The 26,006-nt window shown below is 40.1% G+C and overlaps 3 protein-coding genes across 4 annotated transcripts in view; all 3 read right to left on the minus strand.

Annotated features, from left to right (window-relative positions):
- The window catches only part of LOC146472619 (protein SFI1 homolog), a 97,188-nt gene that overhangs the window by 40,934 nt on the left and 30,248 nt on the right, over positions 1-26,006 (minus strand). Inside the window, exons 16-33 of one of the 2 annotated variants that reach the window (XM_085119352.1) lie at positions 19,830-19,911; positions 18,497-18,589; positions 17,107-17,192; positions 16,458-16,533; positions 16,226-16,321; positions 15,549-15,625; positions 15,248-15,350; positions 14,283-14,379; positions 13,622-13,782; positions 13,191-13,265; positions 12,605-12,679; positions 11,587-11,706; positions 11,245-11,301; positions 10,926-11,122; positions 10,032-10,345; positions 7,701-8,280; positions 7,098-7,212; positions 6,238-6,718 (exon numbers count right to left, since the gene is read on the minus strand). In XM_085119352.1, the coding sequence (XP_084975478.1) occupies positions 6,608-6,718; positions 7,098-7,212; positions 7,701-8,280; positions 10,032-10,345; positions 10,926-11,122; positions 11,245-11,301; positions 11,587-11,706; positions 12,605-12,679; positions 13,191-13,265; positions 13,622-13,782; positions 14,283-14,379; positions 15,248-15,350; positions 15,549-15,625; positions 16,226-16,321; positions 16,458-16,533; positions 17,107-17,192; positions 18,497-18,589; positions 19,830-19,911 (2,515 nt within the window). In that variant the 3' untranslated portion in view covers positions 6,238-6,607. Of the gene's footprint in view, positions 1-6,237; positions 6,719-7,097; positions 7,213-7,700; positions 8,281-10,031; positions 10,346-10,925; positions 11,123-11,244; positions 11,302-11,586; positions 11,707-12,604; positions 12,680-13,190; positions 13,266-13,621; positions 13,783-14,282; positions 14,380-15,247; positions 15,351-15,548; positions 15,626-16,225; positions 16,322-16,457; positions 16,534-17,106; positions 17,193-18,496; positions 18,590-19,829; positions 19,912-26,006 lie in introns of those variants that run through there. The other variant, XM_085119353.1, reaches the window with a different exon arrangement.
- LOC146472623 (E3 ubiquitin-protein ligase TRIM71-like) lies at positions 1,975-6,047 on the minus strand. The gene has a single exon (XM_085119369.1). It carries the CDS (start codon positions 4,955-4,957, stop codon positions 2,714-2,716), a length of 2,244 nt encoding a protein of 747 aa, XP_084975495.1. The 5' UTR covers positions 4,958-6,047; the 3' UTR covers positions 1,975-2,713.
- Positions 21,355-25,063, minus strand: LOC146472624 (E3 ubiquitin-protein ligase TRIM45-like). Its single transcript, XM_085119370.1, has 2 exons — positions 24,750-25,063; positions 21,355-24,631 (listed from the first exon to the last, which is right to left on the minus strand). Exon 2 carries the CDS (start codon positions 24,502-24,504, stop codon positions 22,261-22,263), a length of 2,244 nt encoding a protein of 747 aa, XP_084975496.1. The 5' UTR covers positions 24,505-24,631; positions 24,750-25,063; the 3' UTR covers positions 21,355-22,260.

Here is a 26,006-nt window from a genome sequence, read left to right on the forward strand (position 1 = left end):
ATTTTTAGGCGATGGTCGCACGAGCTATTTCTTGTAAACCAATCAGTTCTTTTGTTTTCGTGTAACTCGGACCGGCTTTCACGCCGTTTATGCGTAAAAAAATTGACTTTGTTGCGCACTGGTTGTAAACATGTCGGACAAATCAAAGGCCGTCAAGATTTTAAAGACGCAGAGAAAAACAAAAATGCGTGGAAACGTATTGCACAGCCCAAACTACCCGGTTTTGTATGAACGGTTGTTCATGCTAACTTTCCAGCTGAAAGTCGCAATGGCCGCGTTCGCGGTCGCGGTTGTGCTCTGTATAAACAGGCCTTAACTTCATAGAAATAACGAGAAGCATGTTACTCGCGGTCACGTCCACTACCGTTGGTGCTGTATTGTATGGGCAACAAGGAGCTCTTTCCAGCTTATACTCGGGCCATATTTGACTGCGTGGTGCGTAAGCCTACAATCTTTTAGCAGTGGTAACCTCCAGTTGCCAAATTTTTGGTGAAACAAAACTAACCTTGAGGAACTAAAAAAAGCTAAGAAAATAAAAAACGATATAAACCTTTCGAATTTTTAAAGTGTAGTAATGAAAAGATTAAATATGAATGGTTGAAAAACTTCGAAAGTTAAAAGAAAGTTTAAGAAATAAAAAAAATGCCTCTCTAGGTAAGCGAATGCCGTTTCTGTTTGATAAATTCTAGGGGAATAAGTCTCATTTTAAGTCATTTCTGTCTTGCATCTGCCATCCTGTATGTAACACGTCATGTGGTGAACTTTTAAACTCGGCGCCTCACGGCCTGAGTAGAAATAACGCGACCGAGAACTTAACTCGTGGTCCGAAGTCTTATCTCTCGGTCCATCGCGACCTTCCCTCCCCCCCACCCCCACCCCCCCCCCCCCCAAAAAAAAAAAAACTAAATAAAAATAAAAAAGAATTTGCAAACGCGACCGAGAACTTAACTCGTGCCGCCTTACGGCCCGAGTAATAATAGACTGCTAGCATCGCTTTCGGGATAGTTAAGAGCTCAAAGAGTAGCGTGAGCTGGATGAAACTGGGGCTGACTCCTCGGCTCGTCCGCTCCAAGTCGGTCCTCTTCCCCGCCTGACACCTGTCCCGCTCGACTATTTAGAAATGGACTGCTAACTGTGTACGATAGATGCTGTTTCATCTCGTCTCCATTTGGACTTATTACCACGGCATAACACACAATGGTAATGGTATTTATATACCGCATTTTCTATATGCATATTCAAATGCGGTTTACACTACTACATTACTACAGTGCAAGGGTGAGATCGGACATCAGCGTATGTCCATTAGCGATCTCATCCAATCCACCCAACCCATGAATCATGAAATAGCACAAAGACCAGACCAGCACACCGGGAACTCCATGCCCTACTCTTTGCGATTAGTGTGTGGGTTCTTTAACGTCCCACAGGGTTATGAACATGGAAGTGTCGTGTCCGAGAAGACTAGAAAGTCTAACCATTTGCAGATGTCATTACAAAGGCAGCACTTTCTCCTCAGTTTTTTAAAGACCCTAAGTGTTGGTCCGGCCGGGGTTTGAACCCACGACCTCCCGCACGATAGTCCGATGCTCAACCAACTGAGCTAACCGGTCGGCGGTTGATACACACCCCATTTGTGCTTGTGGTGGATCTCATGCAAGGTGTATTTCTGCCTTTAACTCATTTGTATCGAGTAGTAACAACTGTGAGCTCCAAAAACAAGTGCGGCCCTAACACCGTTCTTTCTCGGCACTTGAATGGCTTGTCTAGCCCTTAATTGCTCCCTTTATCAATCAGTCGGTGCGTGGGAAAGACTACCGTTTGTTACTTGTTACTCACAGATTTGTTTACCTTACCACTGAGGCAAAGTCCATTCATTTTTTGTTATCTTAGTTTAGAAAGTAATCAATAGCCGAAATAGACGCCATTTAATAAGATAATCATGACGCACCAGTTTCTGACAACAAAGATTGATTGTGGGTAAAATATAATTTATTCACAGTTCAATTCCTTTGCGCGTTTACAAACTTGTAGTCAGAGTATAAACGCAATTACTTGAGTTCACAATGGATAGTACTGAAATAACTTCAATGAAAAAACAAGACGTTACAAATTGTTTAAATACAAATACTAAAATAAGATCATTTATGTAAAAAGATATTTGTTATTATTTTAGCCTTTGAATATGCTGTGTAAGCTTTCTCTGAAAAAAAATTAATTAAATTTCTCTAAAGACTGGTTTACATTTACAACGCAGACAATGTTTCACCGTGCGATAAGCAGTCACTAGTGACATGTACAAGCGCATTGACCGGCAGGAAATTTTGTAAAGAAACCTTTTTTAGTTCAACTTGATGATCGAACAGAAGACATTACGTGACGAAGAGACTATGTTATGACGAGCTTTTCATGAAGGAGTTAATTTGATCAAATGTGAAGAAACTGAAAATGCAAACAGTCTTGTAACATTGCTGCTACTTTCCAGCAAGGTGGAAGGGAAATCTTTTCATTTCAAGATCTTTTCTGTAACCCAGCCTAAAGCTCTCAATAACAGATTCTTGATTACATAAAAACGGGAAAGAAGCTGCTACTACTGAATTTAACGGGTTGAGGTAAACATAGCGATAACTCTATATATGTAATGAATGATTATATTAAATCATATAGACAAAGGTAATTCCCTAATCGAATAATATACTTTATAATATGATATCTATTCAAATATCTGAATACGGTGATTACCCCAGTCACACACAACTATCCTACCATCACTAAGTACTGCAGTAGAGGTTGGTCCTTTAAACTCACCAATCTCACTGCCGGGTCCTCCAAATTTTGCTATAAACTTTCCACTCAGATCGAACACCTGAATTCTGTCATTACCAAAATCAGGAACAATCAGTTGTCCTGCCTTGTCAAATGACAAGAAACGCGGTCGATAGAAATCCCCGTCTCCCTTCCCCTTCTTTCCAAATTTATATAAGAAGTCACCCTCACCAGTGAAAACTTTAATACAATGATCAGCCGCGTCTGATACTATTAGATTGTTGTCCTTCTGTATGCAGTGACAGGGATCTATTAAAGAGCGCTTTCCGCCAAATTTACGTAACAACCGGCCATTAGGAGTGAAGATCTTAATTAGCTTGTGATTTGAATCAGCAACAATGATGTTACTATCACTGTCTACAGACAAGCCCCAGGGATAATCAAGCTGGTGATCAAGATTTCCCTTACCACCAAACTGACTGAGGTATTCCCCCTGCCCATTGAACATTTGCACTCGGTTGTTAAAGGTGTCAACCACGATAATGTTTCCATTATTAAGGAAAGCTATCCCACGAGGACAGTCAAACTCCCCGTCTTTATCACCCTCACGACCAAAAGACCTCAAGAAAGTTCCATCGATACTAAATACCTGAACCCTAACGTTATTTCTATCAGTCACAGCAATTTCGTTACGTTCATTCACTGTCACTCCCCAAGGTTCATCAAACATTCCAACAGACGAACCTTGTCGTCCAAACGATAACACAGGTCTGTATTGTCTGGTTTTGATTTGAACAGTGAAAGGACTGTCACGAACATGTTTTCCATTTACCATCACTGATGCTTGGCATGTTCCAGTTTCTTTGGCAAAGTAGCTGATATTGTAGGTGCCATCTTTGTTATCCTGTACATTCACTTCTGTGGTGCAGTCATGGCCCTGATCATTTCTTATTTCCATTGTTACGCTGTCAAATTCTTCGCCGTAACACTGTTCGTTCTCAGCGTTTCGTGTTGTTAAAACAAGCTGTGCTTCAAGACCAACAGTTGCTTCGCTGATTCCTTTTCCTTCGGCACTTGATTGAGGCGCCTTAGTTTTGCTGATAAATGTTTTGATACATCCAATCCCTTCAGAGCTTGCTTTCTCCATTAGGTCAATGTTTTCCACGAAAAAAAGGCAACCCGGATCTTCAAAATCACATTCAACTTGTTCGCCAGCATTACTGATGCTTTCCAGGGAACTTTCGTCCAACTGTACAATTTCAGCGCTTGTGCTTCGGTTAACAAGCGTTTCAGTTTTCTCGATTGCTGTCTCTATCTGCTGTAATTCATTTTCCACCACGCACTGTTCCATATCAAGACGCTTAACTGATTCTTTTCCTTTGTTTTCAACTTCTCTAAAACATTCTTGTTTCTTCGCTTCAATCACTTTCATCATGTTGTCAGCAAATATTTGTGCGTTTCGCTTGACGCTAGCGACCTGTGTTTGAATTTTAGTTCGCTCATCTTGAAGTTTAGAGATTTTACTTCTCTTCTGAAGCGCTTCTTGTTTGTGAGATTCAATCACAGATTTTACGCGTAGCTTTCGTTCATTGGCAGCTTCTGCCAGGGGCGCCTTAGCGTGACCTTCATGAAGTGTTACAACGCAAGTGTTGCAAATAGGAACTTTACAATCCTTACAAAAGAACTTCAGCTCTTCGTTTTCGTGATGTTCCTTCTGGCAAAATGCTGGTCGCTTTATCACATCTTCAATGTCTTGATCTTTAAAGTCTTTAAGAGCGAGCACGCGATGTCCTTTGTTCGCTCGGAATATGTTGTGTGCCGTAATGCAGTCCTCACACCAGAACACAGAACACTGAAAACAGTAAAAACACTGCGCGCTTTTTTTCTCGCAGTTTCCACATTTTACGCCGGTAGAGTTACATTCTTGAATGGCCAACACATCCAATAAGCTGTTCAATCGAAAGTTGGTGGGCAACTGGTCAGGAGTTCCGCTCCCAGCGATTCTGAATTCCCCACGGCATTCAGGGCAGGTGATCTGTCCAACTCTCCCGCTTGTTCGTTGAAGCCCGTTCAAACAATGAAGGCAATAGCTGTGTAAGCAGGGAAGAACTTTTGGATCAGTGAACGTGTCTCCACACACAGAACAAGAGACTTCTTTGTGAAGATTATGAAGTAAGGTTTTGAGATCCATGACTAGCGTCGCAAGACAGCGAAGGCTTAGTTGAATACAATATGCATTGTGGTCTTGGGATCAAATGATAATACCGACCAACCACAAAGTGTAGTTTTGACATGTTCTGGCTAAGTGTGAGTTCTGAGAATGATTCCAAAAATATTCAAGATTTCTAACAATTGAGATCACAAAAGCTTGACCCACTACTGATATTAAAGAAGCCGACGACAGGATTCTTCGGGATAATCTTACGACTAAATAACTGACCTTTAAAGGTTTAACTAAAAAGGAAAACAATGCACACCACTTTAATATTACGACCTGTTGTATTCATATTATTATAAATCCCTATATAGCACCCCAACTACTTTAACATAAGCGATATTATTGTTGTTTCAGTGCACTAAAAGTGTGCAAAAGAGTGAAGGTTGCAGTGGAGGTGATTAAAAGCAACATAATAAGATCTATCGTGGTTTTTCATGTTCTTACACCACTGGGTACGTATGCAAAGAACTGATATTACACTATGAAGGAACTCGGTCGAGTGCACTGTGGAAATGGAGTGTTTATAATAGATGAAGGAGCGATGTACGGTGATGTGGTGTCGGCGGTTTTTTTTTTTTTTTTTTTCTTGATCGTTTTTAAACGCGGACAGGCTTCTCGAGATTCTGGTCTTCAGAAAGGTCCTTTCATAAAATTAAAAGATCACGTGACCGACCGAGGGGCTTTGAATAGCATGGATTGTTTTAATTGCCTTTAAGGGAGGGGCGCAGTGGAGCGAATTTTGTCTTTATTTTCATAGGGTAAATTTCAGCCGGTTATCGAGATGACAAAACGATGAGATGCTTCGCTTTGGCCTTCTCTTCCCTCGAACGTTTGTCGAAATTGAAACTACCACAGCCCTGAACATACATCTATCATCCACACAAAGTTGTGCCATCTCCCAAACCAGTTCTTGGTAATATATTTGTTTATCAGCGTTGAAACCAAGGTTTCGAGACGTCGCGGTAACAGCCCGGTTACCGAGATCAGCTTGCTTTAGTAATATTTAAATTTCACTTCTTGTAAATGCGTATGCGATTGTGAACCCGAAATACATACGCGCAAATTTTCAAATTCAGCGCTAGGGTGGGCGGGAATTTGAAAAGTTCACTGAATGCTTGGAGGATTGCCCCCTCCATGAGGGGTGGGGGGTGGGGGTTGGGGGTTGGAAAGGGGGATATGTTGAAGGTTCTAATTGAGCGGCGCCTAACAACTGTTTAATACCACGTAAGTATTGCAATAATGGTCGACCGGACTAAACTTTTACAGAGTTTTTAATATCTTTCACTTTTGCCTTTGTCTCTTAGAAAATTAAACGGGGTCGCTTGTCTGTTCCGGCTGTACAACACAATGCTATGTAATGTCTTTTTACCTAAGAATGCCAGAACAAACAGAACACAGGAACGTACTACTAAGTACTTTCATTTTAAAGGTTTCATTCACAGTCCTCAACAAACGTACTGTCCAGTTTATATTACCCACTGGTGGGAGTCTGGTAGCTGATTTAGTCACATTCTGTTACTTGTTACTGTAGTGACAAGTCAGCCATGAAACCATTCACCCGGTCTCGTGCAGTACAAACTGATTCTTCTAAAACCCAATGACATTTTTGTGAGATTAGTCCGGCTATCCCAATCCAGTTTTTTGAATGAGTTGTCTGATGCTAGCTGCTACTTCTTCAACAAGTGGTCGAGTTTGTTTTATTCTTTCAGCCATCTCGTTTACTTCCTCGGTTAACTAGAAAACAACAAAGACGAAAAATTACACAAACTGTCTAGTGAACATGCTTTCTTTATTAGGCCGTGTCTTCGTCCATAAAGTAAAACCCTACCCTGGATATTGCCGAAATGATCGGTGTTCAGCGAATCTTAGCTATAAGCATCTTTGAATTGATAAGCTCTCAAATTTCATCCTCTGATGGGTTGGCGTTAGCGATCGACAAGTGTTTTTATTGGCTGTAATGAAAAAAATCTTACATTTAGCAAAAGCTAAAAGAAGTTCCAGTGAATTCTTTTACCAATCAATGTCAATGACTTCCCCGCCATTCCCCACGATCACACAGAAGCAGTCAGAAGTAGACTTTCGAAAAAACAAAATATATGTGTCTTCTATTTACCTCATCCAAACATTGCTCAGTTTGTAATAGCTCCTCGTCCTCGTAGTTCGGACCCAGCTCCTCTCTCTGCTCTTGAACCCAAACGAACAACTGATCTCGCTGCTTCTTCTTATGACTAATAAAACAAACAAAATTTGGTTCAATATTCAGTTTACAGGTACACTGCGTCAGAAAATCAACAGGCATCAAGCAGCTCTTTTGGTTGGTAAACAACACAACAACAACAATACAATTCAATATCTGACTGTTTTTTCAGCACGGTTAGTTAAACAGAGCTAAAGGACGAGAGAGCAGGAACGAAGTGACACAGCAGTATGCAAGCAGGTCTTCGCTTGGGGCGAATCAGAATTACCTTTTTTAAGAGTTTGAAATTGTGATTCTCCGCACTGATTAACTCAAATATAAACTTCACTTGGTGCCAGGAACGTCTTGCTAGAGTTGAGTTTAGGCAGTATAGAAAGTAAATCTCAAAAATTATTATGAACACGAAAATCCGCCAAGACAAGAGACGGAAAATAAATCTTTGTGCAGTTACAAACCTCACACATTCTTGCCAAACCAGAGCTAATCTAAACACACATAAAGAATGATAACTGTACTTACTTATACGCTGCTTTCAAATCTTGAAATTCTTGCAGTGTATTCTTCATGGCGGCAATCTGGTTCTGGAGATCTCCTTCCTCTCGTAGCTGACTCTTTTCAGGCTCATCTTTCATATTCCTCGGTCCAAATCCCTCCTCCCCCAGTTCCCCTGCAGAATGTCCCTCGTCTCTTTCCTCCCCTTCTCCCATTATGTTCCCCATTCTCATCCTTTCTTCACCATTCCGTTCTCTTGTCTTTTCCTCTCTTTCACCTTCCTCTTCTGAGCTTCGACTCGATGCCGAGGTGGCTGGAGAAGACGCCTCAAGTTTTTGACTGTCTAGGGAAGTGCGAGGAGTAGACGCGGGATGCGTCGAGTTGGAATTACGCACCACCGCCCCCTGGGGTAAAGAGTCCTGCAGCGAAGATCCCTTAGAGCGAGAAGGCAGGGTAAAGGACGACGGAGGCAATAACACGGCTTTTCTACCGTCTCTCTTTGTTTGTTTTGTGTTGTTAAGCGCTTGAATGACAGATGTTTGAACAGGTTTTGTTGCTGTCTCGTTGACACCCGGTTGCTTGCTGTTAGTTGCGGCTTTTGTTGGATCTGAAAAGAACCAGCAATGCACTCAGCTGTTGGATTAATTGCTCACTTTCCTCGCTATATTTCACGATTTTCTGGTCGGTCGGTCACTCACTCACTCACTCATTAATTCATTCATTTATTTAGTTATTTATTGTAATTCATAGTAATACTACATAAAACAAATGGAAAAAAAAAAGTAAAAGGAAACAAAATAAATAAATAAATGCCACAAGAATGGTCTGTAAAAGACCAACCAAACCATAAACAAACCTCCTTTCCCCTCGAACAAAAATCAAAACTTAAAAAACAATTCCTATACATGTGTGTATGCCCAAATAATCCAAGCAATTAAAGAAAAGGGTTAATAAATCAAAGAAGTCCATAAAAATGAACTAATACAAGAAATCTATGCACTAGCACGAAAAAAATTCTTACTCCCCTCTTACATGTAAAAATCATAACGTTGAGAGCTGACAATGGTAAAGTATTCCATGACTAAGTCCACTATTCTATTAAAATAACTAAACTGAAATGCATTGGTTCTTGCAAAGTTCTTCCTCAAAGTATATCTGCCCTTACCTCTTAGAGTGTATCGATCAGAATCGGACTAAAAAACTGATGTATGAAAATCTCTGCGTCAAAGGCGAGACGAGCCAGCATTCAAATAATATGATAAAAAAGATGGCTGATGAAATACATTTGAAGCAATCTTTGTTCATTGATCATACTGGTTTCGTTATTTTTTGGCTGATTCGATCCTTCAGGTTAGTTTTTGTGTTCCAGTCCAAAGAGCTGAGTATTATTATTATTATTATTATTATTATTATTATTATTACGACAGCACGACAGGTGGAATGGCGGTGGAATGCAAGCGATACCATAGTAGGCTGGCTGAGTAAGTTGCTACAAAGAAGGGCGAAAGCTATGCGACTACTATGTCATGGATCAGGGCAAGGGTGTCCTTCGAGTTGCTGAGATCAGCATTACTATGCTTAAGAGGTTCGCGAGCTACAAGGAGGATCCATCTGGATTTGACGGACATTGACTTTGACATCGAGAAAGGACATGCAAACATTCGTTAAAAACATTGAGAACATAATTTTTTATTTCTTAGTTTTTCTTATTTTTCTTGGTAGCCTTCCATTTGATGTTGGTTTTTATTCCCTTTTTTTAAGATTTTTAACTTTGTAAATATTATTGATTTTTTAATAAGAATAGCATAGTAACTTTATGGAAAAAAATTGGCTTGAAAGTAGTCTCTTTTTTCATCGAAATGAATTGTAAATAGTTTTTAAATAGTTTTTAATAGTTCTTTTATCTACTTTTAACTTGTGAATAGCATTTGCTTGAAATATGTTAATAAAGAGTTCTCATTCTTTTTTATTTTTTATTAAAAATCATTATTATTCTTATTCTTATTATTATTATTATTATTATTATTATTATTATTATTATTATTATTTAAAATAAAAACATAACATGTACGAATACGTTACGTATTAATGGGAGAGTCTTGCCAATAAAACATTTGTTCGCGGAATTTCTCATTCAATCAAACAAGTAAGCGCCAAGTAAGTTGTGCACAGAAACAAGCAAAGTCTATTTGTTTATTTATTTCGTTCAAGTAAAATGGCGGCTTAACTGGCCGCCAGTATAGAAAGCAACTATAACAATTATGGGCATTTTAGCTAGGTTGGTTCTTTTAAAAAAAAAATTGAAAAAAAACAAAAAAAAACAAAAACATAACAACGAAACATGTTGTGGCTTCTTACCGTATGTATCTTTCCCAGTCTCCTTCGGTGCTTCCGCAACATTGAAGGATTCCTCCCCTGAAGAAGAAGGGAACACGATTGACTCCTCCCGAGGGTTCCTCTGGTGGGGATGAATATTGTTCCTTGTTTGATAACACGGCTGGGGCTGGGTGGGGCGAGGTTTTGTCTCGTCATCGCCTTTGGTTGTAACACGCGTGGATGGCGCGCTCGGCGGACGATTTTTTCCCGTGGTTATTTGGGTGTCGTCAAAGGACTCCCTTAAGTAATCAGGTTTTCGTGGTCTCGGACGCTCCTTGAAAGCTTCTGAAACGATGCTGAGAGTAAAACCGGAAAGAAACGGATATAACAAAGAAGGGAAACTCAGCGAGGTTGAAGTGTATCGTATGTAGGTCATAAACAATGTAAACTATGATTGCTAATGGCGGTGAGTGCAGAAATGGAATAAAATGGCGGACGACTTCAAACCAGACGATTCATTTTATCAGTTTTAGCTGGGATTAGCTTCACTTTTCTCAGCTTTTCTTTGCATAACAAAACAAAATGTGTGGTTAACCCACTTTGTTCCTTTTAAAAAAACATCAACTAAATTCTTGTTACAACATAGAATTACCTAAATTCAGTTTGACAATAAAAAGCATCGTAGCTCACACTCGCTAAAGGTCGTCAACATAAAGGGCGGCTGTATTATTTTTTATAAAATCGAATTTAATATCCACTCTAAATTAATGGGAAGATTCTGTATCGTTTTCGAAAAACACTTTCACGTTTTCACAAAAATCGCGCTACTTCCATGTGTCCTTTATACGTGTTATGTTCCCTCCACTGATAGTTTTATCTACTATATCAGACCATGACAAACACCATTCAGCAAAGGTAATTTAAATGCTTTTATACCTGTTAATATCCGTACTGTAGACCGAGGGCTGCTGAGAAGGGACTGGGCGCGGGATACTTGTAACCTGCCAATCAGGTTCGGTCTCGATCACGGGTCTCGGTCTAGGCCTCCCTCCTCTTTGCCGCACTCGCTTTGCTGTTATTCGTCTCCAGTGGATCGCACAACGATATACACACCGATGAACCGAGTGAGCTGCCTGTAAACACGTGATCAACAAGGCATGAAAATGAGGCAGAGAGCTTTAAGGATAATAAAAGCGCTAAACGCTTTGGGCGGTTTTGGCATTGGGAAACAAGAGAAACCAAAACCCAAACCAACCTCCATTTGTCGTTCTTGAGCCAGTCTCGATCGTTCCGCAGCCAGGTGAAACCCAACCTAGGTTATTCATATTGAAAACAAGGTAAAAAAAATTAATTCGAATGCTGAGAAGCAGCCTCAAAGAACAAATGAATAGGCCATTTCCGAGTTGCTTTGAACTTCAATAAGAAAGTGAGGCTAAGTCCAACGTTTTTATTATGAAAATCAGTTTTCATTCATATGCAAACAAAGCAAATTTTTTTATGAAAAGCTTTGCACTTAGCTTCGCTTTCATAACGAGGATCACAGCAATTCAGAAATGGCCTATTAGAGTTTCACAAAGCAAATCTTCTGTGTCCACACCTTCATCCACCGAGTGACTCCTGTCCGCAGAAGCCTGTTTCGTCGTTCTTCCAAAGCTCGGGCAATTCGGGCAGCTTTCCTCTTACGTCTGACTGCGTACTCCAATACTGCGTAAAATGCCTTGAAAACACATTTAATCACAAGTTAAAACCGTCGAAAGTTTCCCGTATCACTCCATGCAGAACCCATTGGGAGAACAGCGAGACATAGTTCTTTGGCAAGAATTATTCGCATTTTCGTAGTTTAAGCTTTCGCCTGGCGAAAACAGTTTCATACAATGTGCAACTTCCTTCTGCCTATCGGGTCACTGACCCAAGTTATTCACTTGTGGTTGGCTGTTAGCGTTCACCAGATAGAAAAGTCTCGTGGCCTACAACTGTCGTTACTTACACCAGTTTCTGTGTTACGAAGAAACTAAGAGTACTACCACTAGTCTCTAAACTAGAAAATATTGCTACTTACAGACTCCCCACAATTTCGTAGTTTTCACTAAAGATTGTTTAGTACCCATTCACACACCTTGGTGGAGAGAGACGATGTAGAGTTATGCCTGCCATGCCTCTTAATTCACGCCGAGGAAACACTGAAAAATTCGCCAACAAATTCGACAAACTTCCGAAATTTCACGAAGACTTTCCCTAGATCCAGATTAGAGACGCTACTCCTCATTTGCACAGGCTACAAACTATTGTACCAAAAAAATGTCCAAATCGGAAGATAGTTTGAAGGTCATTGGAGCGTCATCGAACATTTCCTTCCCGAAATTTTCCGAAGACTAACGCGCGATTCCAAACGAAGATCCGAAGTCGCTTTCGCTATACCTCAAATACATACCAAGGTCAGTTCACCGTTTCAGTTTACTATACTTCGCTATAATACAGCACTATGACGAACGCCGAAAAACTAAGGTGAATGCGACGAGTGGGACAACATAGAATGCGTAACAGCTTTCCAGCTTATTGGCTGTATTCTGCATGGCATGGGATGAAAACCTCAGTGTGCAACAGTCACTACTTACCTTGCCCTGTAGGTTGATACTCCAATGCCATAATGCCAGTACTGTATGATTCTTTTCTTGAACTGCTGCACTGTGCTAAAAAGTTTACAAATTCACTTTGATGGTCAGAAGGTTGTCCAAGCATAAAGTAATCGAAAAGTGATACGGTTTTTGAAAATAACCAAAGTCTCATTGCTGATTAGCATTGGTGAAAAACGTGTTATTAATGCTGTTTGTAAAACAAACGATACCAGTGACAAGACCTACGGACGAGATTTAACTTGTAAGGACACTCTTGAGGACTTCACCAACAGAAAGCTGCGTCCACTAATATCACATGACTCAAGGTTATCATAAAATGACAACTACTGTATCCGCCAGGGATGGAGACAGGAACTGTAAAGTAAAGTGTAATATAGAATGACGCAACACCAGGTTGTAATTCAAGACTTGTTGGTTCTGTGATGGCTGCGCGCCGACCACAGTGAGTAAATAGCAAAAGTAGTAAAGTAGCTAAGAGTGGATCTTAAATGAAAATGCTTGTGATAGTTCCAAACGTTCATTAATTACAAAATATCAAGGAAATGAACGTTACATGTCTGTTTACCTGTTTCTTCCACTTGTTGAAGAAAGCAGCGGTGATCCTTCGATTATGAAGCCACATGCTTTGTCTTTGGAGAATCTATAAAATCAGAGTATTCGTATGAGGTCCCTCTGCTGCTGTTGTTTTCAGAACTTCTAACGACCAAAGACACACGTTCCTTGTATGTCACCAAAGCCAATCTTTCCATATTATATTTTTCCTTTCAACACCCAAGCACCAATAGTTCTTGAGCTTTAAAACCTCAAAGTATTTGGCTATGAAGAACACAGAAGTTGAAAGATTGAAGTTGCTTTTCAGTGTCCGTATTCTAAAGCCAATTTTACAAATAACTGTCAAAATTCCCGCGCGCTGATTGGCTTCTAGTACAGATAATAAAAATGATGCCATAAAAAATTGTCGTCAATTGCTTAATTACACACTGAAGTTCCGCTCACCTTGATCCTAAAACACAAGTGAACGTAGCTTTTCCATGCCACCACTGCTTTGCGCATCAGCGTCTTGTTATGATGGATGTCAGCCTTGTGTTTGAGAATCTTGTCGTGAACTGACTTCCTTGTGAAGGATTTCCAGGCGCGAAATGAACGATGTAATTTACCTGGAATAATTTTTTTGATAGGCAACATGAATTACGGAGAAACACCTGACTCGAGGGTAAAACGACCAAGAAACATTACTTCATATTCAGACGCCAACACATTTCTAACTGACTAGCTTGGTTGATCTTCTGATGTTGATCTCATATCTAAAAGGGACATGGTGTATTGGCTACGATTAACTTAATACTTTAAAACCACAAACAGAAGCACGCCTTCCCGTTAGCAAGTCCACCGCATTTTGGACAAACAAAACAAGTTCTCCGAGAACAACCTCACCCCCATCCTCAATGCTTATCTCATTTTATTATGTTTAGTGGCTTCATACAACCCACAAAAAATTTAATTATCACTTGTTGTTTTCTGTTTAGTTTCTTAGCACGTCCCTCTTGGAAAACAACTTTTAATTGATGAGACCTGCGTGTGTAAATAAAGGTTCGTTCGCTCGCTCGCTCGCTCGCTCGCTCATTCGTTCGTTCGTTTTCCGTGAGTGTAAACTAACCTTTGTCAAGTGTCCGTTGAATGTCCTGCACCCACTGCCACTGCTGCCATTTCTTCACTGCATGGTGAGACGCGAATTCCCTCCAACAAGAGAAGCACTATAGTGAGATAACAACCCAGACAACAAAATGAGAAAATTAGTACGAACACTGTAGCTCTTGGAAGTTAAGGTGTTCCATTTTATAATGAGATATCAGCCCAGACAACAGAATGGGAAAATTCACATGAAAACTGTAGCTTTTGGAAGTTAAGGTGATTCCATTGTCTTGCATTGTGCATTCTTACTGCGCATAATATCTTGCAAGCAAAGCCAATAACTAAATGGCTATTTCTTCCTAAACGAGCATGGCATGGTGACTTATCTTTTTATCTCGTTATTTTAACTTAGCTATTATCCTCTTTATGTTTAAACGTTTTTAGAAAAAATTGACGACAGAAAAATGAGTTATTGCCAGAAGTACGAGCCTGCCAACCACTCATGGGCGTAAAATAGTGATACTGAGAACTCGCACGCAAGGAGCGTTTTGGGTCGATACTGCTTCATATTTTGCTTCCCTGCCATGAAATTCACCTTTATTAATTAGTTGCCGATTATGCTTCATACATTCTATGTATAACGTTTTTCTAAGTTGTGCTTTATCTATGTAACTTCTGTCACCACCAGAAGTGACAATAACTGATCAAATAAACTCACATTTGGAAGCGAATATTGCAAACGATTATGGGGTAAATCAGTGGATCGCAGCTCCTTCGCGGACATGGCGACCTATCTTTTTTATTTCATTTCTCGAAATAGTACATAGTAGTGAACAATGAATCACAGAAAGTTTGAGAAAATTTTTACAACAACTTTTATTTCGCGGATATCACCTTAAGCGATTGATGTACTTTTGTTATTTATTTATTTATTTATTTTATTTTATTTATTTATTTATTGCTTCTTCCTGTGGGTCTTATTCGCCTCACCTTCGAAAGCAGCGTTTGATTAAGAAAAGTCTTCGCCACGTGCTTGCTTTTCCTTTCCTCTTTGTTTTCTTTGACATTCTGCTTCCATGTTTCAAAGGCAAACCTGTTGGAAAAGTCGTACACAGGCTACTTCAGACAGGAACGTCGTGATAAGGAAGACGTACACTGTATGTGACGGACGGACAGCGCCCGAAAATTCGAGAAGGTAGCTTTTACAAGTCTCTCGCGAATTCAAACAGGAGAATTCAATTTTAAGTCAAAACAATTTACTTGTGGTTTTTGTGAAGTACGGACAACTCACCTTAATCGATTCAAATTGCGCCTTTGAAGCTTGCTATCGCAATGCGCTTTAACTGCCTTCGTGTGATTCTGATGATCCTAGCATGTCGTAAAATAAAAAAGATGCAACATTAGTAATACTGTACATTAATTCCGCTGAAATATATAAGCAAGTAAGGCACTGAGCTTTAAGGACAGGAGGGAAGTTAGTTAACAAAATACGCGATAAATCCACTTTAACAGCGTATGGAAATAAATCACTCTTCGTTGCAGTGCTACCAGGGCACACCTCTTAAAACTGGACAAAGTTATATCACAGTATAAATCAGTATAATGTTTCAGGGTAGAGACTGGCGCCTTGCTAATTTCCGCGGTCATTAGAACGGCAGCAGAATATTATCTTTAGCATCTTTCACAAAATAAGGCCTTTGTCATAATGCAACTCTAAAATGACCAATGACAAGGGCAATATGAGGACGATATCAGACAAAACCTTCCTCTATTAGAACGTTAATAGCACAGTTGAGCTGCCTCAAGTCGTCTTCTTGTGTGCCGAAAAGAGTGAAAGTCTAATAACACAGGAAATTAAGGTTCTCACCTTAAAGTTTTGCCTTGATGTGTGACGTGATACACTGTAAATACTACGTGTTCACGAATGAGATATAAAGCGAGAAAAAACAACTACTCATCTTATGTTACCTTCCAAGCGCTGATCACAGCAGACAGAAGACGTTGTTGATGATGGAGATCAGCTCGCACCTGTTTCTGCCATTTTACCTGCCTGTGCTGAACAAACTGCAACAATCGCAAAACATTTGAAAATTGTTCTCATAGAGCAGGACGTGGCTGCAAATTCTTATTTGAGAACAAAATATCTGGTGATTCGTAAGAAGATTCAACAGCTGGACCTAAGAACTGTATATCGACTTACTTGTTTCCAAGCTCCCCAGGTCTTCTTTAGAAGGCGGATGTAGTAATGCCTCAATGATGACCGCTGTACAGAACGGCTGTTACAAGAAAACAAACAGAACCATAAAGTTATGTGTTATGTCTATAACGTTTTATAACTACTAAGACAAGCAACAATTCTTCTAGGGATATTCAAGTGCGTGATCACACCAGTGCGTGCAAAAATCGTCCCTCGCGAGGGGACGCGCGAGGATAAGCGGCACACAGGGAGGATGGTGTTTTTTGTTTTTGTTTTTTAATTTTTTTTTTGCGTGAGACGATTTTCGCACGCACATGTATCCCTGTGAGAAAAAATAAACTTAAAAAAAGAAAATACTCTTAATGAGTATTCCGTTAAACGAATCCCATGGACAGTAGAATAACTAACAAAAACTTGAACTTTTCGATTTTAATTACTTTCAAATAATTATTGTTTGATGTAAATAATTAGAAAAACCTTCACCATGTTGGCTCAACAAACTGGTTCGCCCAAAACAATCAGCCTGTTATGTATAATAGATTGTAAATGTATGTTTCTTAGCTTCTGATTGACAAGTTTTTCTGTTGTTTATGCAAGATTCCTGGTCTCCAGTGTATTGCTAGCTTAGTAAACCACTGATTCGTTTGTGTACCTTTGTTTCATTTCTCTGTTATACTCTCTCCATCTTTCAATTCCCATCAAAAGCAATCTTCGATTGTGATGATCATCTGCTTCGACCTTATGAACATTATGGAGACTTTATTAACATTTCAGCTATCTTGACGTAAACACACTCCCATAGCTAACAATTAAGGTAAGTTCATTTGTATAAACGATACAGAATTCAGAAGGCAATGCAGGAGGATAGGGTTTAATAGATACATTAGTGTGACGGTCAAGCAGAGGTCTAAACACTGCGGGAAATTAAACGGGCTACAGTTAAAATCTGCAATTAAAAAAACCAGTGGATTTGGAACCCGTAGGCTAAAATTTTGGGAATTTATAGCAAAAACAGGTACGCATTACGTACATATGGGTAGTGCTGTGCACGCGCTGCGGACCTGTTTGTTTACGGACGGACACTCACTCACTCACTGACGACATAGTGGGGTTGAGCACTACCCACAAAAACAGTTGCCTTTAAATATTGAAACAGCTTCTTCACTTGGAACATTAGGGTAAAGGCAAAAATATAAAAAAAATAACATTATCCAGCAATAATAAATAATAACACAGAGGAGCTAGAGGACGGTTTGTATTTGTTCAGAATGTATAGGACCACACAATATTGAACCAGTTGTAATGTTCCACGGGTAAGAAGCACCTTTTGCTCTGACAAAAATAAGAACCTATTTAAGAACCTAAACAGCCTGTATTCTCAGCAAGACCAAGGACCGGCCTAGCCTCCCACGCAGTCGTTTTTAGGGGACTCGTATTATCTCGTGGGGAGGAGGTAATACGAGTCACCTAAAAACGACTGCGTGGTAGGCTAGGACCAGCCTGGAGGGCTTTATGAATTCAGTTGTTGAACATCCCGGGAGGGGTACTCCTCGGAATTCTTGGTGGGGGTGTGCCGCCCGGGTCTTCAAATCCTGACCCTATTTCAGACCTAAACATGCCATTTTCCACACCCGTTTTCAGACCTGACCTCTAAAATTCATACCCGTTTTCAGACCTGATAATTATGCATCAGTGCCGAACGGAAGTTGACGCAAGGAGTAAAAGTAAGCTGGAATGACATAGTTTATCTATTTCTTTTTCTCGCTATCAGTTAGTCGTTCCAGTTACGTACTGAGAAGAAAAATATGTTTGTAAGCTTTCGTAACTGTTCCCCGCCCCAAAAACCCGACCCGATTTCAGACCGTAATTGTCAAAATCTATACCCGTTTTCAGACCAAAACGGCTCAAAAACCATACCCTTTGGGGCGGCACATACCTATATACCTTATATAGGGGAGTACCCCCCCCCCCCCCGGGTTGAACATTAGCTCAACTGGGTAGAAAAATTAAATCTTTCCAAGCTATCAGAAGAAGATAGTTACCTCAAGCTCTCTTTCGTGCAGCTTTTCTCGCGCTCTTTGTACCCAGAACCGAAGGCAACGTCTTTTTATCACCTCATCATTATGAAGGATGGCCTACAGAAATGAACAACACCATCATATCTAAGTTGTTGTTTTTTATACCAACTCGTGGAAGAAAAAGAACAAGAAACTCTTTTTGTTGTCGTTTTGACAGAGACAACACACACATTACTCAAACGTACAAACAGGATGCGAATCAGAATGTAAAATGAACGATAAGACATACTGAAGAAGTAATCATGAAAAATTAAGGGGGTTAGTCTCTAAAGAAACTGTGGTGCTGCGTCGGTTGGAAGAAGAAACAAAAGTTTGGTTTATCAACAGAGTTGATAACTTAAGGTAAATTGTCTATACTGTAAAAATTACTTTATCAACTCTGTTGATAAAACCAAACATTCGTTATATGATGAAAACCCTGGCTTTTTCGGGGACAAAAACACAGGACCTCTTGGGCTTACACGAACGACAAAAGCATAAGGACCAGAACTCAGTAGAAACTTATGTGTAAACAGATGCAACGAATGTATAAAGTCCTTATGATTTGTTCACGCTTGTGTGGGGTAATAGAGCAAGGAGAAAAATCGGACAGTTTGACCGTGCGATGCAGCGATGCAAGGATTAGTAAAATAGCAAAATAGGAAAAGGAAAGATTTCTTTTCTCTTAGTTTGTGTTTATGCTTGTGCAAGTTATACGACGTGTCAACTACGATGACGCAAACAAAAACATAAGCCTCAGGAAAGAATATAGAAACGACACGTTCGTTCTGTATTTCAATATGGCCACAGGCAAGGCTAGCTACGTCTTGTTGAGTCATATCGAAGTTTTTTCTGACTTGCACTCCTACTCATCGAGCATGTAAACGTCCTTGCAGTGCATTCGTACATATAAACCAGACTTCAGAAACAGGAAGGCTTAAAATAGATAGGATTGGTGATGCTTTGATGCCAAGATATTTTATTTTCCAATGGAAGGATACCTTGCGCTCAGAATAAACGGAACAACAATTTTCAACATTGTACCAAGAAAACTTAAAATTATTAAGTTCGCTCGGAGTAAAAAAATTGCGTTCCTTTGAGAATGCTGTGTTCCTTTGAGTGTACTCTAGTGTTTCTAAACCAAAATGAAAAAAGGCAGAATCGACCCTAGAGAATACGCCACTTATTTTGACCTGACAATGAATAAAAAGAGTCGATATTCCCTCATCCTGTGTAGAAGAAGGGGTTGACAAAGTGTTAGAGCCGTGGGAGCAGGCCCCTGAAAGTTGATTCGCGATATAAAGTCGAAGAATCGTACCATCCTTTCCATCATTCTGATGTCCATGATTAACTGATACTTGTTCCACCACAAGTAAAACGTCTTCGCCAAAAGTGCTTCCCTGAAATGTAAAATGCCTTCACTCAATTTACATCATCATAATCTAATGCAATCACTTCAGAATTCAACTGCTTTTTAGACTTTCCTAAACACTGAAGAAAATGCCCTTCAATTATTTTTAAGTTCGTCGTGACACCATCTCCACTCCCCAATCAACTTATTTTAAAAATACTTGACTTTTCAAAAAATTATGGTTGATGTTAGGTATGGAGAAGCACCAGAAAGCTGGTGATGGTTATGCTGCTACTGGGCCGGGGGGGGGGGGGGGGGGGGTTACTGTTTAGAGAAACAACAGTTGTAGTCCATAAAAGCAGAGACTTTATTTTACATTTTTATCTTTTCCCTTTTCTTTAACTGTTCGACGAATAAAAACTCAAAACACATAACTGAAATTTGAGATCCAACATCCTTGCATATTCAAATTAAATCACGCCATTCAATTTTTTATTAAAAATTAATCCGTTGTTGATTTTAATACGGCATTGACAACTAGAGGAATTCTGTCCTGAGATTGCTATTGAAACTGTGCATGACCGGCTCGTTCTCTCCAAGTTCTGTTTAAGTAACTGAAAAAACTGCATATATTTTCTGATTTATTTTCTGTTTATTTTTCTGTATTATCATCATCGTTACGTCGCCGTCGCCGCCTCTGTCGTCGTCATCATCATCATCGTTACTGCAAGCATAACTTGAAAATAACTGACAAATCATTTTCGAGCAAACGCGTGTATCAAAGCTTTCGCGATTCAAAACAAAGATGGCATGAATATTTTAATCCTACACGTAACGCGGCGCGATTTGGGTATACGTACTGAACATTTGAAAAGTCCGAGAATAGCATAGACAGTTTTTAGGACGGCCAAAATTCCCCATAACGCTGGCTGCAGATCTTCTCTCCGTTTTCAAGAAGGAAAAAAGCGAAAGAATTTGAAAACGAACAACTTTGTGTAATTGCATAAGTTATGTGGGTATGTGCCGCCCAAAATAAGATATTCCAAATCGAGGAATGTTTATTTTAAAAGGTACCATTTTCCCCTTTGTGTAACACTTTCTGAATTATTAATAACCACAGTATCCCACCCTTACTATGGAGACGGTGGTGTAGAGGTTAACACGTCGACTTCAATAATGGACTTCAATCGGATGGCCTGTAGTTCGAGGCTAGATTGGTCTCATTATTGCTGTGTTGTTTACTTAGTCAAGAAACTTTGCTCAAACAATGTCTCTAGTGGTAACTCCGGGATGGACTAGCATCACATCCTGGGGGGAGTAGCAGTACTTTTAGTTACTTCATGCTACAGAAACTGGGTTAAGCACTAGCCGTGTGGGCTACTTAGGTTCGTAAGTGCGACTTTACCTTTATTCCAATCTTATTAAACAACAGCAATTTATGTTTTTTCTCACTGAAATGCGGTAAATTACGAAACGGTTTTCTGTCAACAAAGACTGTCAAAGCACACAATTTATTTCGAACTCCAACAGATTACAAGCAACCTTACTTTTTCATACAATACACACTTATGTTTATATACAAAAAAATGAACAGTAAATTATTTCTATGTAAAACAAGAACTTTATTAAAAAAAAAATTGAATCGTCTTTGTACAGAAACACTTGTCATAATTTTCGCCTTTAAATCGCGCCTTTCATTCTTATGAGGTGGATTGGGCTGGTAGAATTTAAAGATGTTATTTAGGGGGAAAGGGAGGCGGGAAGAAATGTGAAAACTGGCTTCAAAGGGAAGGTCAACAAAAATCTCAGTAAAGGAGCTGACTCGTCCCCAGTCTGCTCACAGTCTCCCAGTCTACGAGAAAAGCTCGGCGGATTTCCTCCTTCCCATCACCCCTCGCGCTCCCTTCGGTCAAGCTTCTTGCGTTCTGTCCCCAGCCTGCGATTCCCGCGCCCCAATAGAGACGACTGGAGGAGTCTGGCAAAGGAGTCAGATGGCGGAAGAAATATAAATTTTTGATCGGGAAAGGGGTCATCCTAAAAATAGAATTCTGACCGGCGAGGGAAACGAGTTCAGTTAGATAGCATTCCACCAAACCAACATCCCAGGTACAAAAAACATTGTAAGTCTGACATAGGAAGTCAACAAAATCTGATGTTTTCTTGCTCAGTAGCATGCAGGATAAAATCACTAACAAATACCAATTCATGCTCAGTCGGTTTTCGGTTTTGATCGAAATTTATTTCGGTTTTGCGGTTTTGGGTGATTTTTTGTGCAGTTTTTCGGTTTCTAATAGCCCCCAATGCCCCACTCCAGCAGAAGCTCTTATGAAATTTTGTTCTATTATGCAGAAAAATCTCAGTTACTTCAAAAAGGATATACTTAATAATATTACGATATCTACTCAAATATCTGAATACGGTGGTTATATTGATCAGACACAATTATTTTTCCATCAGAAAGAACTGCAGTAGAGAATGGTCCACTTAACTTTCCAATCTTACTGCCGTGTTTTCCAAACTTTGTGATGAACGTTTCAGGCAGCTGATCAAACACCTGAATTCTGTCATTGTCAAAATCACAAACAACCAATTGTTTTGCCTCGTCAACTGACAAGAAACGCGGCTTATTGAATTCCCCGTCTCTCTTCCCCTTTTTTCCAAATTTATATAAAAATTCACCCTCTGCGTTGAATACTTTAATACAATGCTCACCGTAGTCTGATACTACGAAACACCCGTCCTTTTGAATACAGTGACAGGGATCTATTAAAGAGCGCTTTCCGCCAAATTTACGTAACAACCGGCCACTAGGAGTGAAGATCTTAATTAACTTGTGATTTGAATCAGCAACAATAATGTTGCCATCATTATCTACAGACAAACCCCAGGGATCATCAAGTTGGTGATCAAGATTTCCCTCGCCACCAAACTGACTGAGGTATTCCCCCTGCCCACTGAACATTTGCACCCGGTTGTTTAAGCTGTCAGCCACGATAATGTTTCCATTATTAAGGAAAGCAATCCCAGTTGGACAGTCAAATTCCCCTTCTTGATCACCCTTACGGCCAAACGACCTCAAGAAAGTTCCATCGATACTAAATACCTGAACCCTATGGTTATTTCCATCAGTCACAGCAATTTCGTTACGTTCATTCACTGCCACTCCATAAGGACAATCAAACATGCCAGCCGACGAACCTAGCCGTCCAAACGATAACACAGGTTTGTATTGTCTGGTTTTGATTTGAACAGTGAAAGGACTGTCACGAACATGTTTTCCATTTACCATCACTGATGCTTGGCATGTTCCAGTTTCTTTGGCAAAATAGCTGATATTGTAGGTGCCATCTTTGTTATCCTGTACATTCACTTCTGTGACACAGTCATGGCCCTGATCATTTTTTATTTCCATTGTTACGCAGTCAAATTCTTCGTAACATTGTTCCTTCTCAGCGTTTCGTGTTGTTAGAACAAGCTGTGCTTCAAGACCAACAGTTGCTTCGCTGAGTCCTTTTTCTTGGACACTTGATTCCTGCGCTTTAGTTTGGCTAAAAAAGGTTTTCAAAGAACCAAGTTCTTCACTGCTTGATGTCTCCATCAATATTTTGTTTTCTACAAAAATTAAGGGGCCAGTGTCTTCAGAATCAAAGTCGGCCTCCCCTCTTTCGTCACTGACTCTTTCCAGAATGACTGTGTCCAGCTGGATAATCTGAGCATTCGTGCTTTGATTCACAAGCGTTTCAACTTTTTCGATTGCTGTTTCAATCTGCTGTAATTCAAGTTCCACTTCGCTTTCTTCTATTCCCAGACGCTCAAGTGATTCTTTCGCTTTGTCTTCCACTTCTTTAAAAATTTTCTGTTTCTTCACTTCCAAGACTTTGACCATGTTTTCAACAAAAGTCTGCGCCTTTTTCTTCACACCAGCGACCTGCGTTCGAATTTTAATACGCTCATCTTGAAGTTTAATGATTTTACTTCTTTTCTGAACCGCTTCTTGTTTCTGAGATTCAATCACAGACTTCACGTGTAACTTGCGTTCATTGGCAGCTTCTTCCAGAAGCATCTTGGTGTGGCCGTCGTGAAGTGTTACAACACAAGTGTTGCAAATAGGAACTTCACAATTCTTGCAAAAGAACTTCAGCTCTTCGTTCTCGTGATGTTTCTTTGGGCAAAATGATGGTCGCTTTATCACATCTTCAATGTCTTGATCTTGAAAGTCTTTAAGAGCTAGAACGCGGTGTCCTTTGTTCGCTCGGATTATATTGTGTGCCGTAATGCAGTCCTCGCACCAAAACACAGAACACTGAAAACAGTAAAAACACTGCGCGCTTCTTTCGTCGCAGTTTCCACATTTTACGCCGTTAGAGTTACATTCTTGAATGGCCAACACATCCAATAAGCTGTTCAATCGAAAGTTGGTGGGCAACTGGTCAGGAGTTCCGTTCCCAGCGATTCTGAATTCGCTACGACATTCAGGGCAGGTGATCTGTCCGACTCTGCCGCTTGTTCGTTGAAGCTCGTTCAAACAATGAAGGCAAAAGCTGTGTAAGCACGGCAGAACTTTTGGATCAGTGAACGTGCTCATACACACAGAGCAGGATACCTCTTCGTGAAGATTATGAAGTAAGGTTTTTACATCCATAACTGAAGTCGAAAGACAGCGTAGGTTTGAATGCAATGATATCGAACTCGTTGTTATTACATCCGCTGCAGAAAATATCGACCAATCGTGAAGCTTCGTTTGACATGTTTTGAAGGACGTCTGAATTCTAAGAAGTATTCCAAAAATACAAAGGATTTCTAAGAATTGCGATCACAAAAGCTGGTTTGACAAGAGGCTGTCAGCACCTTTTCGGATAAGATTACTTATAATTTGATTCATGTTACCTGTATGCCTGAACAAAAGCCGGGGACAACGTGTGTCAAGCTGACCCAAGGCTTGAACAACCGTGGCTTGTTCAATAAACTCTGAAATGTGGTGTTCCCCAAGGATCTGTCCTTGGACCTCTTCTATATTTCTTGTACACCTCTGCACTCGCTGACATTGTGAAGCGCCACAATCTTGATTACCATTTCTATGCCAATGACCCGCAACTTTATCTGGCATTTAAAAGCGGCTGTCTCGAGGATATGGCATGTTGTAAAGCTACTATCGAACAATGCGTTCGTAGCATTGATAATTGGATATAAGCCAATAAACCATGACAAGACGGAACTTCTTGTTTTTAGCTCAAATTAACGTGCAAGCCCCCCCCCCCCCCCCCCCCCAATAGGGAACTAGTCATAACAAGTTTGTTCGAACAGGACCCACCTTGTCTGGGGTTGGCCGTATAGGGGGGTTACCGAAGACACCATCTATCTCGTGAACATTACAGAGTGTTGTCCAATACACACAAACGGATTCCAATGGAAAGGATTGGCATTCCATTGGTACACCATTGGTGAATTGTATCTCATTAAGGAGACTTGGGCTATTTTCGGTACCGTTCTTCTTGAGTACAGCTGGATTCAGTTCTTCCATCGGTACCAATGGTACGATTGGTACCAATAAAATGACTTGGCAATCCATTGGTACACCAATGGTGAATTGCATCTCATTAAGGGGACTTAGGCTATTTTCTGTACAGTTCGGTTTGAGTACAGGTGGATTCCGTTCGTCCATTGGTACCAATGGTACGATTGGTACCATTAAAATGACTTGGCATTCCATTGGTACACCATTGGTAAATTGTATCTCATTAAGGTATGGTTCTGTTTGAGTACAGTTGGATTCCGTTCGTCCATTGGTACCAATGGTACGATTGGTACCAATAAAATGACTTGGCATTCCATTGGTACACCATTGGTGAATTGCATATCATTAAGGGGACTTAAACTATTTTCGGTACGGTTTGGATTGAGTACAGCTGAATTCCGTTCGTCCATTGGTACCAATAGTACGATTGGTACCAATAGAATGACTTGGCATTCCATTGGTACACCATTGGTGAAAAGCATATCATTAAGGTATGGTTCTGTCCGAGTACATCTGGATTCCGTTCGTCCATTGGTACCAATGGTACGATTGGTACCAATAGAATGACTTGGCATTCCATTGGTACACCATTGGTGAATTGCATCTCATTAAGGTATGGTTCTGTTTGA

This window comes from Pavona decussata, unplaced genomic scaffold (assembly GCF_977016875.1).
Source record: "Pavona decussata unplaced genomic scaffold, jaPavDecu1.1 SCAFFOLD_98, whole genome shotgun sequence".
NCBI lineage: Eukaryota > Metazoa > Cnidaria > Anthozoa > Scleractinia > Agariciidae > Pavona > Pavona decussata.

What these genes read in the sequence shown, in the direction of transcription:
- LOC146472623 (XM_085119369.1), bottom strand. Translation starts at nt 4,957, where the DNA reads ATGGATCTCAAAACCTTACTTCATAATCTTCACAAAGAAGTCTCTTGT.
- LOC146472624 (XM_085119370.1), bottom strand. Translation starts at nt 24,504, where the DNA reads ATGGATGTAAAAACCTTACTTCATAATCTTCACGAAGAGGTATCCTGC.